This window comes from Bufo gargarizans, chromosome 4 (genome assembly GCF_014858855.1).
Source record: "Bufo gargarizans isolate SCDJY-AF-19 chromosome 4, ASM1485885v1, whole genome shotgun sequence".
Taxonomy (NCBI): domain Eukaryota; kingdom Metazoa; phylum Chordata; class Amphibia; order Anura; family Bufonidae; genus Bufo; species Bufo gargarizans.
The window spans coordinates 304032911-304052935 of NC_058083.1; the positions used below are offsets into that span (position 1 = coordinate 304032911).

Here is a 20025-nt window from a genome sequence, read left to right on the forward strand (position 1 = left end):
AATGTACTCCTGATACATACAGTAGGGCTTGAAAGTTTGTGAATCTTTTAGAATTGTGTATACTTATTTGTAGGTGTGAGTGGGCGACCCATTTTATTTAATGAACAGAGATCTATCAAAGTCTGATCTTCACAACACATTTGTGGAAGTGTATCCTGACAGGAACAAAGGAGATTTCTGAGGACCTCAGAAGAGGAGCTATGGATGCTCAGCGCACTGAAAAAGGCTATAAAACCATCTCTAAAGACTTTGGACTGACTATCAGCCTACAGTCAGACAAATTGAAGAATATTCAAGACCATTACTACCCTTCACAGGAGTGGTTGACCAACATTGATCACACAGACAGCGAGGCATATCACAGAACACAAAGTCACAAAGGAACCCAAAGTACCTTCTAAGCAAATAAAGGACTTTTTCATGTTAGCTAATGTTCATGAGTCCACCATTAGAACACCTAACAACAATGGTGTGGCAGGGCTGCAAGGAGAAAGTTGTTCTCCAAAAAGAACATTGCTGATCACTTCAGCTCATTTCATAACATAATGTTTCTAATAAATTAAGGTCATGACTTTGACTTGGCCATTCCAAAACTTTAACTTTATTCATTTGGTAGAACGACATGTGCTAAGGGTCATTTTCTAGCTGCATGACCCATGTTCTATTGCAGTTCAGTTCACAGATACAGATGTCTTGACATTTTCCTTAAGAATTTGCTGGTATAATTCAGAAATCATTTTTCTATTAACCTCTTAGTAACCACTAATTTGCCTTTTTACTGACGCAAACAAAGGGTTTTATACATTTACCGAAAATGGGGCATTAAAAACTATAACTATCCTACAAAAAAAAAGACCTCCTACAAGTACATTGATTAAAAAACAATAAAGTTATAGCTCTTGGAATGCAATTTTAAAAAAATGCGTGTGGTCACTAAGGGTTTAATGACCATCGCAATCCCAAGAATGGGAGCCCTGTTCCCCCGATCTGATGAAGTGCCAGGTTGTGCATGCACACTGCCTCTCCATGAATTCTCTGTGGGAGCACCAGAGATAGCTGAGCACTGTATTAGGCTGTCCCCAGCGCTCCCATAGAAAATAAATGGAGCTGCAATGTTCATGGATGACCTACCTCTCCATCAGAATTGGGGAATGGGACAATCCCCATGTTCTTGTGATGGCTAGGGGTCCCAGCAGTCAGACTCCCAGTAATCCCTGTACACAAGATAGTGGATAGCTTAGAAACTTGGCAAAACCTCTGTAAGCATAGCAGTAGGGTGACACATAAGCAATATTCTTCTCATGCACTAGGTCGCCAGTCATAAAGGCTTATCAACTTAAAATGTGCAGCATAAAAATAAAAAATAGCAGTATTTTAAAATGTTATTACATTGGACACCCCTATACTTGTTAGTGCAGCAAATAGCCTTCAGCAGTAATTAAATCTACATTACTGACATACTTGTCTTCTTAATTTTCATAGATTTTGCTGCAGGAATAAATGTGTTATCAGACTTTTGAATGCATAGTTTTGGCTGCAAGATCTTTCTTGGAATTATACTGCAATGTATACAGGGCTATAGCAAACTCTTATCAAAAATGGCTAACATCTAAATGTGTTACTTGTTAAAGAAGAGGCGTCACCACTCCTGACATGTCTCTTTTCGTAGATAATTGTGTCCACATAATGTCATAATGCAAAATTTTAAGAACAAAAATGCTGCAGAATTGCTATTTCATGAGGAATACAAGTAGTTACTGAAACAGAAATCCCATAAGGCGACAGAACCTCCTCAAATTTTGATATCTGCCTTAGGGCTCATGCACACAAACCTATTTTCTTTTTGTGTCTGTTCCATTTTTTGGGGCGGACTGTATGCGGAACCATAAAAACGGAAGTTACTCTGTGTGCGTTCCATTTCCGTATGTCCGTATGTTTGTTCCGCAATTTTTTTTAAAATGTCCTAAAATTGTCTGCATTATGGACAAGGATAGTACTGTTCTATTAGGGGCCAGCTGCTCCGTAAAATACGGAATGCACACAGACGTCATCCGTATTTTTTGCCTACCACAAAATGCATATGGTTGTGTGCATGAGCCCTTACCTGAAAGTATATGTATATACTGAACCATATGTATAATTGAAATCTTTAATAATCTACATAATACAACTTTATAAAGAGTTTATTTTATGTATAAACACATCCACCTTCCATTTTTAGATTGCAAGTTTTATAATTGAAATAAGTATGGAAGGGAATTTGACTGCATGTTCAGACTACACAGGTATCAGTTGTAGTCTGCAACAATGGAGTCACGTAGATTTGCATTGTAGATTGTAGATGATAGATTTCAATCTATATTAATCTGAACCACATGAAAAAAGAAGAAAAAAAAAAAACTCTACCAAATGATACTCTACCATTTTTGGAAAGTACCGGTATATATATTTTTTCAATTAAAGGGAATTTGTCACCTAGTTTTACCGTATAGAGCTGCGAGCATGCACTGATAGATCTCCGCTAGCATGTCCACAATACACCTGTATCATAGGGCTGTGTGGTTTTATTTCATTTAAAAAATGATTTTATTGATATGTAAATTAGCCTAGTAAGGTGCCCAAGACATGGTTACTTACGGTTAAGGAGCCCAGCCACGCCCCCTGTGAAGGAGCCCAGCACCGCCTGCATCCAGGAATCTCCTCCTTGCTTACGAAGTTACAGTGCGGTAATCTCGCGATGCGCAAGCTGGCGCATGTGCAGTGCCAGCAAAGTGTTAGTTCCCTTTGCTGGCATCAGCTTCAGTGAATGAACTGCGCATGCGTTAGCTCGCGCATGGTGAGATTACGACACTGTAACTTCGTGAGCAAGGAGGAGATTCCTGGATGCAGGCGTGCTGGGCTCCTTCACAGGGGGCGTGGCTGTGCTCCTTAACCGTAAGTAACCACGCCTTGAGCACCTTACTAGGCTTATTTACATATCAATGAAATCATTTTTTAAACTAAATAAAACCACACAGCCCTATGGGACATGTATATTGCGGACATGCTAGCAGAGAGCTATCCGTGCATGTCCACAGCTCTATAGGGTAAAACTAGGTGACATATTCCCTTTAAGGCCCTTTTCACATGAACGGGTGCAATGCGTGATGCGAACACATTGCGCCCGCACGGAATCCGGACAATTCATTTCAATGGGGCTGTGTTTATGTGCATTGGTTTTCATGCATCACTTCTGCATTGCGTGAAAATTGCAGCATGTTCTATATTCTGTGGGTTTCAAGCTGGCCCTATAGAAGTGAATGGAGCTGCGTGAAAATCGCATCGCATCCGCAATCAAGTGCGGATGCGATGCGTTTTTCACGGATGGTTGCTAACAGATATTGCACCCGCGCAATAAAAACTGAACACGATCGCAGGAAAAACTCAATGACTTTGCCTGTGAAATCACGCATGATTTGCAACGTATCCGGACCTAATCCGGACACACTCGTCTGCAAGGGGCCTAAGGCTAACTGCAAAGCTGCTTCATTTGTATCTTCAATACAATGGAGCAATACAGAAATTTGGATCAAAGCATGAGCTGCCATTAAAAAATGAAGTCCAGCCAGTCAGGTTATATTGCCTTTCAGAAGCTGCTTAAAAAGACCCCTTTCATCATCCCTGTTTTCTATCATATACTGTAAATACAGTATGCACATTCCTACCTTCTTTTACTGGGGAAAGCTTTTTCTCCTTAGCTTTTTCTTCTAAAAATGGAAAGAAAGAAACAGATACAATATACCAATTATTTAACATTTTTACAAATTGTTAGGCTGAATTACATGCCAGTCATTTTTGCAGAAGTAATGTGATAGTAACTGACAGTGTCTGAGCAAAATTGAAAAAAAGATACTTTGTTTCAGTGGGAATACTGGGATCTCCCCACCACCATGGTAATATGTTTACCCCTTCAAAAGGAGTCCACCACTGGAGTCCACCACTGGTGTCCATTCACCACAGTTTTTTCCTTCTACATGTCTCCTGATTTTTGTCGGCATCAAAAGGTTATGTCATTAGCCAGTTTCCTCGTGTTCTTCATTACTCTGTACAATTCCAGAAGAGGAGCCAGTTCATTGTACACAAGGAGAAAGAGGCAAAACATTTTGTAATATACTTTATTAGGAAAATAAGTTTCTTTGTACTAGAAAATAGGGTGTAAAGAGTCTTCTTATCAAAGCTCTGGGAATTTCTAAGGAGAGTCGGTCTTTAGCGTTTTACTGAGCAGTGAGAACGCCTCAATGTAACAGAGGCTTCCAGTGGCCTCTTGTCACTACCCCATTCCCCATTACCCTGCCTATGTGACTTGTTGCTCACAGGAATCGTCAGTGCTCAGTAGGACGCTGAAGACTGAAGACAGACTCTCGTTAGCAACGCTCAGAGCTTTGATAAGAAGACTCTTTACACTAGTACAAAGTAACAAATTTCCCCCAATAAAGTATATTACAAAACTGTTTAACACCTCTGTCCTGTTTAACCGGGAGCAGAGTACACAGATTTCAGCATTTGTGTTAGTAAAAGCTAAGCCTTAAGTAATGATGGGAAGCTGCAAGGTATTATTGAGCAGGTTGACATACTTGTTTTCTTCAGTTTAGAAATTTTTGCTGGGGAAAAATACACATAAATATTATCTGCATATAGCAAATAGCATAAATGGACTAAGTATACGTTTTTTGGTCTTTATAGTACACATTTATTACACAATATGCTAGATTTGTTGAAACAGCATGTACATTCCTCACACATTGAAGCAAAGAGGTGAACTATTTGTATGGTGTTTCCCATCATATTCAAGATATTGCTTTGTCAGTGAACAGTAATACCCTTGCATACAGTAGTTCTGCTCTCAGTTGTATCCAGTCTAGGCAACACTTTCTGCGCTAAACAGTCTGCACTTGAAACTGAACAAACAAGAAGAGTGGTGTAAGGCTACTTTCACACTTGCGGCATAGTGATCCGGCAAGCAGTTCCGTTGGCGGAAAAACGTATGCCAACTGATGGCATTTGTAAGACTGATCAGGATCCTGATCATTCTTAAAAATGCCTGATCAGTCAGAAAATCCGGCAAACCAGATCCGGCATTTATTTATTTCACCTTTTTTCTCGGTTATGAATGCCGGATCCGGCACTAATACATTCCTATGGAAAAAAATGCCGGATCCGGCAATCAGGCAAGTCTTCGGTTTTCTCTTTTGCCTGATCAGTCAACATGACTGAACGGAAGACATCCTTATGCATCCTGGACGGATTACTCTCCATTCAGAATGCATGGGGATATAACTGATCAGTTATTTTTCGGCATTGAGCTCTTTTGACGGAACTCAGTGCCGGAAAAGAAAAACGCTAGTGTGAAAGTACCCTAAGCTGGTGGGGTATTTCACAAAAAATCATTGCCCAGACTCTATAACAATGTATCCAGTTCTCAGCTGGGAGCAGGACTAGCTATGTCCTCAGTCTTAAGCCTATGAATGTATGACTGTCACTGTTTTCATTCACTGACAGTAAACAAGGATCTTGAAAATAGATGAGAAATAGAAACAGAAGATTTAATAAGAGTGGAGTTGTCTAAATTTAACTTGTCCGCTCCAGTGTGAATAATTATGGCACATATTCAACTGCACCACAACTGTAATCTGAACTGAAGTCTACTCCAGCACTTGCGATAAAAATTGTGACCTTTGGTCACCTTTCTACTCCAGAAAATGGGTGTAGAAACTTCATAAATCTCCCCCAATGTATATTAGGTTTTACATAAACCCAGAAAACTTCTTTCAGAGCATTATAAAATATTGAAAAATAATTATTTACAAAAAGATAAATAATAATTATCTGTAATGTTTAAAATTCCACCAATAATCTAAAAATTGTATTATTTGTTACCACTGTAAATAATTCATCGGTGTACTAATCTGATAACATTATGCAATTTTTTGAGCTCCTTAGTTGCCCTTGATTCAACAGGTTGATACAACAGGTAATTTGGATAGACACATTCATTCTTCTGCACACGACCGTAGGTGTCCCATTGCGGTATTGCGGACCGCATTTGCGGAACCGCAATACACGGGCACCGTTCTGTGTGCATTGTGCATCATGGATGCGGACCCATTCACTTCAATGGGTCCGCAAATCCGGAGATGCGGAATGGTGCAGATGGAAGAACGGAACGGAACCCTACGGAAGCACTACAGAGTGTTTCCGTGGGGTTTAGTCTCGTACTTCCGTTCCACAAAAAGATAGAACATGTCATATCTTTTTGCGGAACAGCCGGATCGCAGACCCATTAAAGTGAATGGGTCCGCTATCCTCTGCGGCTGCCCCACGGTCAGTGTTCGTGCATTGCGGCCCGCATTTTGCTGGCCACGGCACGACCACCGGGCGCACACGTTCGTGTGGAAGAAGCCTTAAAGCGGTATTCCAGGATTTTAAAATTAATAACCTATCCTGAGAATAGATAATTAATATCAGATCAGTGAGAGTCTGACACCCAACACCCTGCCAATCAGCTGCTTCAGAGTAGCTCCGGGGCGGGATATTAATGCCGGGACAACCTTATGAATGGGTATCCATCCGTTCTGCAATTTTGCTGATCAGATGCCGGACCATTAGTTTCAACACAAAAACATAGAGCATGTCCTATTCTTGTCCCCAGTCGGGGACAAAAATAGGCATTTTCTATATAGCTCCAGCCATGTATGGTCCGTAAAATGCATCTGTTTTTGGGGATCCGCAATATACTGACCCCAACACACTTACGGTCGTGTGAATGTAGCCTTAGATGCAGCTGGTAACCACAGCATTGCTCCCACAGAAGTAAATGCTAGCAGAACTGCAAGGAAAGGCCACCATTTTTAAAATCCTGGGATACCACTTTAAGCAAAAAAAAAACAAAAAAACATTGAAAACTGTTTTTTTAATAAGAAAGAAAACAAAAATGGTAGGGAATTACTGTATTTTTTTTTTACATCCACATTTTCCTTACATTGTTGGTTCCATTATCATGATTTAATCAAACATATATTAAATCATTTAATAGAATTTGACTGTAGTATAAAGATTGGAAAGACGGAATAATAATTTGAATTATTTATTTCAACATCATAGAATTATTGGAATTTCTGTAGTATTAATGTCATTTTAAGGTTTCGAGCACCTAAACACTAGAAGGGTGATTTATCAACCTGGTGTAAAGTAGAACTGGCTTAGTTGCCCATAGCAACCAATCAGATTCCACCTTTCATTTTTCAAAGGAGCTGTCAAAAATGAAAGGTGGAATCTGATTGGTTGCTATGGTCAACTAAGCCAGTTCAACTTTACACCAGTTTGATAAATGACCCCCTAGGTTTTTAAGGCCAGTGTCAAAGAGGACCTATCTGCTTTCCTGAAATGTCTGTTATCATAAATATATTTATTTTCCATGAAATAACAATTCTAGTGTCATCTTTTCTCATAACTCTGTGTTGTGTTGTCCCTCTGCTATTCCTCCTGGTAATTTTGAATACATTGACAACCAATGAATGGACAATGTCATTGTGTGCAGTGACATCCCTTGCTATTACGGTAACACCCAGTTGCCAACTTATTCATACATTGCTGAGTGGAATAATAGAGGAATGGCACAATGCAGAGTTACAAGAAATTGGTATATTATGCAAAATTAAATCATTTACTAAGACAGACATGTCAGGAGAGATGACAGATCCCCGTATAAGGTTTTGACACTATAATCAGCATAGTAGCACTTGTTCAGATTACAGAATGCATTTGTTCTTACCTTTAACTGGTAAAGGTTCTGGTTCTTCTGCAGAAAAAAAGAGAAATAAATGAATCCTATAACGACATGCTTTATGAATTAGATGTTTTCCACTGATACAAGCTTTGCTTTGTTTTATGGAAAACAACAACAATGATGATATTATGATGATAAAACTGGAGCAATGGAAATGATGGAACCAGTATCAGAAAAGGATAAGGCCTCAAGCACACGACCGTTGTTTGGGTCCTCATCTGACCCGCCGTTTTGGCGGCTCGGATGCAGACCCATTCACTTCAATAGGGGTCGCAAAAGATGCGGACAGCAGTCCGCGTGCTGTCCGCATCCGTGGCTCTGTTCCGCGGCCCCACTAAAATAATATAACATGTCCTATTCTTGTCCGCGCTTCGCAGACAAAAATAGGCATTTATATTGCTGGCGGGCCGCAAAAAAACGGCACGGTCGTGTGCATGAGGCCTATGAATGAAAAATATGAATGTCCTCTACTACTACATCAGGTTTATGCTATTGGAAAGAGCCATAAGCAATGCCAGACAAAGCCAAATAAGCAGCAGCTCAAATTATAAAATGCTCTTGCCAAACTGGATCACAAATGGTCAGTTTTTTATTTATTATCATGAAAATTGGAGAAAATATTGTCCGTAATCCAATTCACAGGGAGGTTCCTTGCTATGATTGGAAATGTGAAATTATTAATAAACTGAAACAAAAACGTAACTTCTTTTATACTACATGATAATTATCATTTTCCAATATCCATTATACAAAAAGAATGATCCCTACAGACTGCTTTTTCCACATGTTATACTATTTAAAGAGGTTGTCCAATGACAACCGCTTATCTTCTAACCACAGGGGATAGGTGCATGATCAGCAGGGGTCTGACTGCTTGGGCCCCCACCAATCACTAGAACAGGGGCCAGTGCTCCCCCATTTGAATTGAGCACATGTGTTTCTGCCATACTTTTCAACTCTATGGGGCTAACGATGGCTAAGTGCTTATGTTCCAGCATCCACACAGAGTTGAATGCAGCACGGGCCTCCATTCTACTGATCGTCAGGAACCCATGCAGTCAAACCCCCACCAATCATACATTTACCTCATCCTGTGGATAGGGTATAACTTGTTGCACCTTTACGTGGTTTATTTCAGATAAAAAAGTTAGAAGCAGGGAAGGTTTTGAAAGACTATAAAGAAGTTATGTTCACCATTTCAAATCGATCCAGTGCAGCACTGCCACTTCATTCCTCCGCACCACTGCTGACACCATGTCTTGTCTCGGCTGCAGGCATAACATGCTGTATATCACACATGACTACTGAATCCAATCCTAAGTGGTATATGGTTGCAGCAGTCACATGCTAAATACAGGAAGGATCCATGTGGCGGTGCTGAAGCAGAGTATAAGTATGAATTTTTTTATTGTGTTTTTTTTTTTTTTACTTAGGCACCTCATTTAACTTGACAGCTGGTATTATTTGGTGCACATAGGATGGGATTTAGGGTATAAACTCTAAAGATGAAAATATGTTCTACAAGTGAGAAAGAAAATATACTGGGAGGGACAATTATCAAATCTGCTATGCCAGTTTTGTGGCATAAAAATATCACTAGTGTACGACATTTGGTAAATTTTATGACATTTGTTAAGACTCGCCACTTTTAGGAGTGGAGTAAAAAGTAGGTCAGGATTTCAGATTAGAGCATCTTTAAGTCTTATTTATGATGTGCAACTTTTTTAAAAGGTTGTATTTTCACACCAGGCAACCCCAGGTATACTCTTGGGCCCACTTTACATATATCAGTTGTATCCGGTCAGCTTTCAGGCATGGAGGCGGTCACAACTGATATATGTGAACTGCTCTTCGGTGCACAGATCCGGCATTTATCCACTGATGGCTTTGAATATAAAACTGAGCATGCAGTGTTTTTTGTCTGAAGCTATTTGGCAAACAGCATCCCAACATATGCGCCAGATGAATTAGAACAGTCCCATAGAAAACCAGCTTTAGTTCTCCTCTGGCGTTTTCTACTTTACATCTGAGAAGACCTGAATTGGATCATCAGACTTAGAGCTAATGCACACGAACATATGCATTTTGCGGTCCGCAAAAAACTACAGATTACAGCCGTGTGCATTACGTAGTTTTCAGAACAGAACATCTTGCCCTTCATAGAACTGTACTATCCTTTTCCGTAATGCGGACAATAATAGGACATGTTCTATTTTTTTTGAGGAATGGAAATATAGACATACAGAAACGGAATGCACACGGAGTAACTTTTTTTTTTTTGCGGACCTAAATGAATGGTTCTGCCAGGGGCGTAGCTATAGGGGGTCCATGCTGGTCAGATTACACCTCTGGCTCAAGGGAAGGGGGTTAAATCAAGAATTTGGCATGGGGGCAGGGGTGCAGTTTCAATTTTAGCCTCGGGCAGCACGAAGGCTATGCGCTTCCTGCCCTTGGCCACAAAGCACTGAGGGAAGGGGGGGCCCCAAGCTGAACTCTTGCACCAGGGCCTATGAGCCATTAGGTAGGCCCCTGGGTTCTGCATATGGTCCACACAAAAAAAAACAAAAAAAAAACAGAACAGGCACGGAAACAAAATACGTTCGTGTGCATGAGCCCTAATGTGAAGGGAGACTTACAGGCATATGCATACACCACATTACAATTGCACCAAATATTTTATAACTATGCACCGTTTCATAAATTTGGCATAACCTCACAAAGCAAAGACAGACTTAAAATTGACACCAAAACCATTGCAAATGATATTTTCCATACTGTCTGTTTCTAAATTGTCTATCGATCTTAAATAGAATAACATTTAAATCACAGGAGACTGTGCAGGCATTTGCTCAGTGGCACTTCATCTGCAGAACTGTAAGATATAGCCATGGGATGCAATGTCACTTTAAAGGTAGCATCACAGCAGCCTAGCAAGCTCAGCATTATTTGCCAGGGGACCTAGCTTTCCCCTGATTTAAATGGATGGCAGATAGGATGACTCTGAATAGCTGTGTTAGTTCGGCATAAGCATTCAGCTGTGATTAGCAGCTGAATATACAGTATATGTACTTAGTAGACATACTTGTTTTCTTTCTTCTTAAAATCTTTGCTGTAGAGAAAAATATTTTACATCGAGATCATTACCAGGCAGACAATTATAATATTGTCAAATCCAGCCAACAGTGTCCTAGAAGTTTCTATTAAAGTAATGTATACATTAAAATGTATACACTAATTTAACTATAACTGATGAGGCACTCCTCCTCTCATGTCCCCTGCATTTCAGTCTGCCTCTCATCTTCCTACATATGCTGTCTAAAATGCAAACTGTTACCCATAGAAACAAACGATACAGCTATAACTGTAGCTGCTAGGGCACTGCTTCTCACTCTGCTTCTCATCTCCCTGCCTTTTAAATTACCTCTCATCTCCCTACATGTGCTATCTAAAAGACAAACTGTTACCCATAGAAACAAATGATACAGCTATAACTGTAGCTGCTAGGGCACTGCTTCTCACTCTGCTTCTCATCTCCCTGCCTTTTAAATTACCTCTCATCTCCCTACATGTGCTGTCTAAAAGACAAACTGTTACCCATAGAAACAAATGATACAGCTATAACTGTAGCTGCTAGGGCACTGCTTCTCACTCTGCTTCTCATCTCCCTGCCTTTTAAATTACCTCTCATCTCCCTACATGTGCTGTCTAAAAGACAAACTGTTACCCATAGAAACAAATGATACAGCTATAACTGTAGCTGCTAGGGCACTGCTTCTCACTCTGCTTCTCATCTCCCTGCCTTTTAAATTACCTATCATCTCCCTACATGTGCTGTCTAAAAGACAAACTGTTACCCATAGAAACAAATGATACAGCTATAACTGTAGCTGCTAGGGCACTGCTTCTCACTCTGCTTCTCATCTCCCTGCCTTTTAAATTACCTATCATCTCCCTACATGTGCTGTCTAAAAGACAAACTGTTACCCATAGAAACAAATGATACAGCTATAACTGTAGCTGCTAGGGCACTGCTTCTCACTCTGCTTCTCATCTCCCTGCCTTTTAAATTACCTATCATCTCCCTACATGTGCTGTCTAAAAGACAAACTGTTATCCATAGAAACAAATGATACAGCTATAACTGTAGCTGCTAGGGCACTGCTTCTCACTCTGCTTCTCATCTCCCTGCCTTTTAAATTACCTCTCATCTCCCTACTTGTGCTGTCTAAAAGACAAACTGTTACCCATAGAAACAAATGATACAGCTATAACTGTAGCTGCTAGGGCACTGCTTCTCACTCTGCTTCTCATCTCCCTGCCTTTTAAATTACCTCTCATCTCCCTACATGTGCTGTCTAAAAGACAAACTGTTACCCATAGAAACAAATGATACAGCTATAACTGTAGCTGCTAGGGCACTGCTTCTCACTCTGCTTCTCATCTCCCTGCCTTTTAAATTACCTATCATCTCCCTACATGTGCTGTCTAAAAGACAAACTGTTACCCATAGAAACAAATGATACAGCTATAACTGTAGCTGCTAGGGCACTGCTTCTCACTCTGCTTCTCATCTCCCTGCCTTTTAAATTACCTATCATCTCCCTACATGTGCTGTCTAAAAGACAAACTGTTACCCATAGAAACAAATGATACAGCTATAACTGTAGCTGCTAGGGCACTGCTTCTCACTCTGCTTCTCATCTCCCTGCCTTTTAAATTACCTATCATCTCCCTACATGTGCTGTCTAAAAGACAAACTGTTATCCATAGAAACAAATGATACAGCTATAACTGTAGCTGCTAGGGCACTGCTTCTCACTCTGCTTCTCATCTCCCTGCCTTTTAAATTACCTCTCATCTCCCTACTTGTGCTGTCTAAAAGACAAACTGTTACCCATAGAAACAAATGATACAGCTATAACTGTAGCTGCTAGGGCACTGCTTCTCACTCTGCTTCTCATCTCCCTGCCTTTTAAATTTTTCTCATCTCCCTACATGTGCTGTCTAAAAGACAAACTGTTATCCATAGAAACAAATGATACAGCTATAACTGTAGCTGCTAGGGCACTGCTTCTCACTCTGCTTCTCATCTCCCTGCCTTTTAAATTACCTTTCATCTCCCTACATGTGCTATCTAAAGGACAAACTCTTACCCATAGAAACAAATTATACAGCTATAACTAAAGCTGCTAGGGCACTGCTTCTCACTCTGCCTCTCATCTTCACTAAATGTCATATTACCTCCCATCTCCCTATATGTGCTGTCTAGAAGACACACTGCTTGTTGCCCATAGTAACATAGCACAGCTTTAAGATCCTTTGTGATTCAGAGAAGTAATCTACCTACATGTGTTGTCTAAACTGCCTTTTTATGTACGTTTTTTATGTAATAATGTAACAGCAACTGCTTAGTCAGTCATTCTAATTCAGTCTCTCATCTCCCCTGCATTTCAGATTACCTCTCACTTCCCTGTAGGGGCTGTGTAAAAGATAAACTAAATGCTGCCCATAGCAACCAATTACAGCACAGCTTTATTTTTTACTATAGTACTTCTTACAATACTGTAGCCCTATGCTATGTCCCTGGATTCAGGCTGTTGGGACATAATGAAAGTTTTAGTTTTACAACAGCCTGAGAGCCACAGGTTGGTAAACATAGGTCTGCAGTATTGAAAGAAGCACTGTAGTAAAACAAAAGCTATGCTGTAATTGGTTGCTATGGGCAGCAACTAGTTTGCCTTTTGGACAGCTCCTGCAGGGAGATCAGAAGTAATGCACGGGAGATGAGAGACTGAATGAGAAGCACTACCTCAGCAGTTGCAGTTACATTAGTACAAAAAAAAATACACAGTGCCTAATTTGTTGCTATGGGCAACAAACTATTTGTCTCTTAGGCCTCTTGCACACGACTGTATGTATTTTGCAGTCCGCAAAAAGCGTATCTGCAAAAAATACGGATGACATCAGTGTGCATTCCATATTTTGCAGAACAGAACAGCTGGCCCCTAATAGAACAGTACTATCCTTGTCTGTAATGCGGACAAGAATAGGAAATGTTCTATTTTTTTGCGGAACGGAAATACGGAAACGGGATGCACTCAGAGTGCCTTCCTTTTTTTTGTGAACTCATCAAAATGAATGGTTCCGTATATGGTCCGCAAAATAAAGGGAGTGGACACGGAAATAAAATATGTTCGTGTGCAAGAGGCCTTAGACAGCAGATGTAGGGAGATTACCACTCTGAATCACAAAGGGTCTTATTTTCTGACAACATAAATATAAAGGCAGATTGAGAAGAGCTGTAGTAATATGAAAAATGTGATTGGTTGCTATTGGCAACAATGAAATCTTATTGGTTGCTATGAGCAACAAACAGTTTGCCTTTTAAACTGCACATGCAGGGAAATGAGAGGCAGACTGAAATGCAGGGGAGATGTAAGATCCAACAGACTGTATGCAAAGGAGCACTCCCACAAAACTTTGCAAAGTGCTGGGGTGGCCATACACATTCAATAGGTGTTGGCAGAACGGTCAGCTATCTCTCCTGACTTTCTCCCAGCTCCCTCACACACATACAGCTTATCCATATTTGTAGGTGCATTTAATAGGGAAAGAGGGGAAAGTAATTGCCAGAGACTTCTGGTGGTGGCTTATATCCTGGGAGAACAAAAGCTTCATATCAAAATATAAATTTTGCCTGATTGAGGGAGAATGAGGAGCTCGACATACTGATTACATTTTTGGCAGGTTCAGCCAACAATGTGTTAATTTGTAAGGGGGACTTTAAACAATAAAAACATAAATACATTGTTTTATAAAGATAGGATTATAGATAATTTTATATAGATAGATGTAAACCTGGGCAACACCAGGTATATTTGTTAGTATTATATTTATTTGTTAAAAGTTGCAGCTATATTTTATTTGATTCTAAATGTATGTAAAAATTTATATTTTATTTAAAAAATATGTGAAGACACACCCATGTTTACTGCGCTGTATGCTGTAAGACACTTTCAATGAATGGGAATAAAAGGAGTAATGTCTGAGAATGTCTTCAGAGCGTCATCTAGGTATGTCCTAGACTACCCGGCAACACAGAAAAGTGAGCTGCAGGAAATAAAAGATATCACTTTAGGCTGGGTTCACACGGGCGTTGCGGGTGCGTTGCAGGATCATGCGCGATTTTCCCCGCGAGTGCAAAGCGTTTTAATGCATTTTGCAAGCCCGTGAGAAAAATTGCCATGTTTGGTACCCAGACCCGAACCCAGACTTCTTCACAGAAGTTCAGGTTTGGTTTAGGTGTTCTGTAGATTTTATTATTTTCCTTATAAAATGGTTATAAGGGAAATAATATCATTCTTAATACAGAATTCATAGTAAAATAGTGATGGAGACGTTAAAAAAAAAAACAAATTAACTCACCTTAATCCACTTGTTCGCACAGCCCGTCTTCTCTTCTTTCTTCTTTTTTGAGGAAAAGGACCTGTGGTGACGTCACTGCACTCATCACATGGTCCATCACATCATCCATCACCATGGTGATGGATCATGTGATGGACCATGTGATGACGAGAGTGACATCACCACAGGTCCTTTTCCTCCTGGACAGCAAATAAGAAGACAGAAGAAAGTCCGGGCTGCGCAAACAAGCCCTATTTTACTAAGCATTCTGTATTAAGAATGCTATTATTTTCCCTTATACCCATGTTATAAGGGAAAATAATAATGATCGGGTCCCCATCCCGATCATCTCCTAGCAACCATGCGCGAAAATCGCACCGCATCAGTACCTGATAATACTATGTTGGTCTGTGGGACCAAATAATCCCTTTAGGGATCTCTTTTTAACAGTTAAAAAGTTTTACTTTATTGTTTATAATATTTACTCACAAGACATAGACAAAAATTAGAGAAAATATAAAGAAAAGTTCTTTTAAAAATCTCAGTTGTGAGGAGTTAGGAGAAAAGGCAATAACTAAGCCTAGTTGCCTAGTTTTGCAACCTTTGCTGGCAATATCTTGCTAGATACAGTATATTGACAATTATCACATGGTATGGTGACTGTAGGTGTGTGAGAGCCTCACCTTTTGAATAAGAATCACTTGGATATCTATTTATGGGTTTAGCACTGGGACTATATGCTTTATTTATTTGGAGTGCAAGTAGAAAACCTTTATTTGAGGCCTCCTGTATTCAGTTCCTATTGTACTGGGGCTCACAGATTGTTTCCAGTCCCCTGCTTATGATACTTTTATGTCTGCACAACAATTGGATACAGATTGGCTTACAATGTTGCCTCTATTTATGCCATAGAGGTCAATGTAGCCGTATCTCTCTGTCCATACAGCTGCCAAACTTCTATTTCCTGACTTGCTATTCTAGCTATCTGACACTAGGGGTCGGCTTCACACACCGTATCTAATCAGTCACAATCTGCCACTATATGCTTTTATATAAAGTCTGTATCTCAGCGTGAAAGACTCCTCTTATTTCCTCACAAACTGCCTAAAACCGACATCACATAACTACACCCCTCCCGACATGTTTCGCCGCTGTTGCGGCTTCGTCAGGGGATGCGGGGTATATGATGCATCATATGCATCAGTACCTGCTTGCGGATGCTTAAGATTTTCACGCGGCCCCATTCGCTTCTATGGGGCCTGCGTTGCGTGAAAAACGCACAATATAAAGCATGCTGTGATTTTCACTCAACGCACAAGTGATGCGTGAAAATCACTGCTCATGTGCACAGCCCCATAGAAATGAATGGGTCCAGGTTCAGTGCGGCTGCAATGCGTTCACCTCATGCATTGCACACATGTGGAAATCTCGCCTGTGTGAAAGAACGAATTGCACACACGCGGAAATTTCGCGCGTGTGAAAGAGGCCTTACTTTGTGTTTTTCAGTAGCTTCTGTGAAAAAATTTAACATTGCATGATCTTATGATATACAGATTACCAAATGAAATTAAAAAAAACCTCACAAAATAAGAGTTTATAATAAAAAAAAAATAAGATTTAAAGTGTAATTATGTGATGACACATTTTATTTAACATACATTTTCAGCAATTCTCCATTATTGCATGTAAAACGTTACTGCTTTGAAGTGTATATTGTGATAATCATTAATCATTGCATCTGTAGATTATGGGTTATGTGGATTTCTGCTGCAGAATTTGTATATCCAGATACATTGAAAAAATACACTTTATTGATTTAATGGAAATCTTGTCCTCTTCCTCACTAAGTTAGTTTTCTAAACTGCTATTCCTTACCTTTTTTAGGTGTTACTACAGATGGCTCCTCTTTGGGTTCTTCTGGTTCTGCAACAGAAGAAAAGATCTTGTGGGTTAAATCTTATGAACAAAGACACCTCTGATGTACTTTGGGGAATACAGCAGAGCATTACTATTACACCTTAATCTGAGGATCTCCCCACTTATTGATTTTCATTTGTGTGGCAGTCACCTTACGATATTCCTTTCTTATTGCTGGTTTATGTGTATGTATTACAATCACAATACCATCACTGCAATCAAAATCTGTCCTTAATAACTGCCTTCCTACTGAGAGTGTGATCTACAGTATGTATACAGACTAGTCACTTTAAACAAGCTGATCTGTAACGTATATCTGATTTTCCTTTGCAAAACAGCAAAATCAATAACAGCAGCAGCATAAAGCAGAGCTACAATGTAGTCAGCTAGCAAACACTGACTAAAATAATATCTGCCAGCCACTGACTATCAGTAGTGACTTACATACACTATCACAAAAAGTTAGGTATATTTGGCTTGTGGGTGAAATTTCAGGATAGACCAAAAATGCACTTTAACATTTATAGGTGAACTTAAAGGGGTTCTGCAGTTTGTTTAAACTAATGATCTATCATCTGGATAGATCATCAGCATCTGATCGTCGGGGGTCCGACAGCCGGGACCCCCGCCGATCAGCTGTTTGAGAAGGAGCGGCGCGGCCTTCTTACTGTTTACCGCAGGTGCAGTGATGTCACGACTAGTATCAACTGGCCTGGGCGGGGCTAAGCTCTGTTCACTTGAATGGGCTAAGCTCTGTTCACTTGAATTAGTATCAACTGGCCCAGGCCAGTTGATACTAATTGGGATGTCACTGGGCCTGCAGTAAACAGTGAGAAGGCCGCCTTCTCAAACAGCTGATCGGCGGGGGGCCCGGGTGTCGGACCCCCACCGATCATATGCTGATGATCAGTTCAAACAAACTGCAGAACCCCTTTAATGTGAACTTCTTTAGAAATTTGAATGCATATGTCCAACTGTTCAATGTTTCAGTACTTTTTGCACAACTTGCTGTTCTCTAACAAGGAGCTAAACGACAAAATTCACAACAGATCTTTGATCCATGAATTGCCCAATAAATGTCCTGGTTCAATTAGTATTGGCATTTAAACAGTCCTCCTCATCATGCTCATCACATTTAGACATCATGAGACCAAGACGACCACCTAACAATTAATTAACAGTACCTCGCCATTGCAAGGCTTCAAGCAGGATGTTCTTTGACGGAAGTGGCCACTGAGCTTAGAATGTCACCAGTAGTTTGCAATAGAGATACATAGAGACTAGAAGAGTCACAAAAAGGAATAGAAATGGACATCTTTGTCCACATCCCACACTTTTTTGTGAACAATGCCCTGTGGAACCGGATGATGATTACCACACAACTCCAGGCATATTTAATGGTGTTAAGAGGCACCCAATTGTCATATCAGACCATTCAAAATTGTTTAAAGCACCATGGTCTGTGTGCTAGATGACCTGCAAGGGTACCAGACCACACCACCAGGCACAGGCGTCATCGTCTTGCCTGGGCCAGGATGCATCTATGCTGGTAGAGGGACCAGTGGGCCTCAGTGCTGTTGACTGATGAAAGTTGATTCATACTGAGCAGAAATGATGGCTACAGAACTGCCCTACACTTTGTGATTGGTACAGTGACAAGCCCATACTACTTAAATAAAATCATTAATATAGTCATTGTGCCTCTGCATGAACACCACAGGCCTATTTTATCTTCATGGCTGACAATATGCCAGCTCATCGAGGTTGCATGATTAGGGAATGGCAGCTGAAGACTGGGGTATCTCAAATGGAGTGGCCTGCACTTTCTGCAGACCTTAATCCCATTAGAAACCTGTGGGATCAGCTGTGTCACCATGTAGAGGCTCGTAACTCTGTGCCCCAGAACCTCAATGACCTGAGGGCCACCCTTCAAGAAGAGTGGGATGCCATGCCTCAGCAGACAAAAAGTTGACTTATGAACAACATTAGACGTTGTTCTCAAGTTGTAATTGATGTTCAAGGCCACATGACAAGTTACTGAGACACTGACATTTTTTGTTGAGATATACCCACCACTGTTTGGTAGGATTTTTTTTTCAATAAATTGTTTGAGACGAGGAAATCATCATTGTATGCTCCTACTTAAATGCCCTAATTTCATAACATAATATCATTGTAGTGTGAACTTTTTATTTTTTCCATAAATTTCACCCAAAATCCAAATATCCCTAACCTTTGGTAAAGAGGTAGTGCAGAACTTTGAAAATTGTGATCAATAGGCAAATTTCTAAAATTAAAGATATATTATTTACTGAAATTTATTCAAAAATATTCTTCATAAGCAAGAGTGAATAGAGGTCTTAGGTTCTCATGCAGCCATTAAAAATAGTCCCAACATCGTCTCACTGTAGTAAGCCATGCAAGACACTCTAATGCTTCTTTTCCCTTTTCCCCAACCTTGTGGTCAGGGCCCTCTTCTGATTTATTAGATCACTGGCTAACTTTTCAAAAAATCCTAGTCCTTCTGTTTCTAACTTGACATATTCTAAAACTGCATTAAATTAACCAGTACAATTTTTTTAATCTATTTTGATTTGAGAGAAACACAATTTTGTTGTGGGGAAATCACATTAAACATGTTATCCCTTTTAGGCAATGTCTACTTTTTATAAAAGCCTCCAAAGCCAAGTAATATTCTTTGTAGTCCACTATAAGGCAACTGATGTGGATCCTGAAGGGTTACCCCCTCTAGTAACAAAGAGTTTCCTAATTGAATATATTGTTAAGTAGGGGAGGCGGAGCTAGCGGCGTTAGGAAATGGCCGCTTGACCCGTGAGCTCCTCACAGCAGCACTTGAACACAGCTATTATACGGGTTCC

The 20025-nt window shown here is 40.2% G+C and overlaps 1 protein-coding gene across 1 annotated transcript in view; it reads right to left on the reverse strand.

Moving 5' to 3' along the window:
• Positions 1-20025, reverse strand: part of LOC122935391 (titin homolog) — an 848771-nt gene that overhangs the window by 552553 nt on the left and 276193 nt on the right. Inside the window, exons 13-18 of the mRNA XM_044291163.1 lie at positions 17105-17152; positions 10908-10934; positions 7811-7837; positions 4614-4640; positions 3705-3746; positions 1462-1488 (exon numbers count right to left, since the gene is read on the reverse strand). Coding sequence (XP_044147098.1) covers positions 1462-1488; positions 3705-3746; positions 4614-4640; positions 7811-7837; positions 10908-10934; positions 17105-17152 — 198 coding nt within the window. The remainder of the gene's footprint in view (positions 1-1461; positions 1489-3704; positions 3747-4613; positions 4641-7810; positions 7838-10907; positions 10935-17104; positions 17153-20025) is intronic.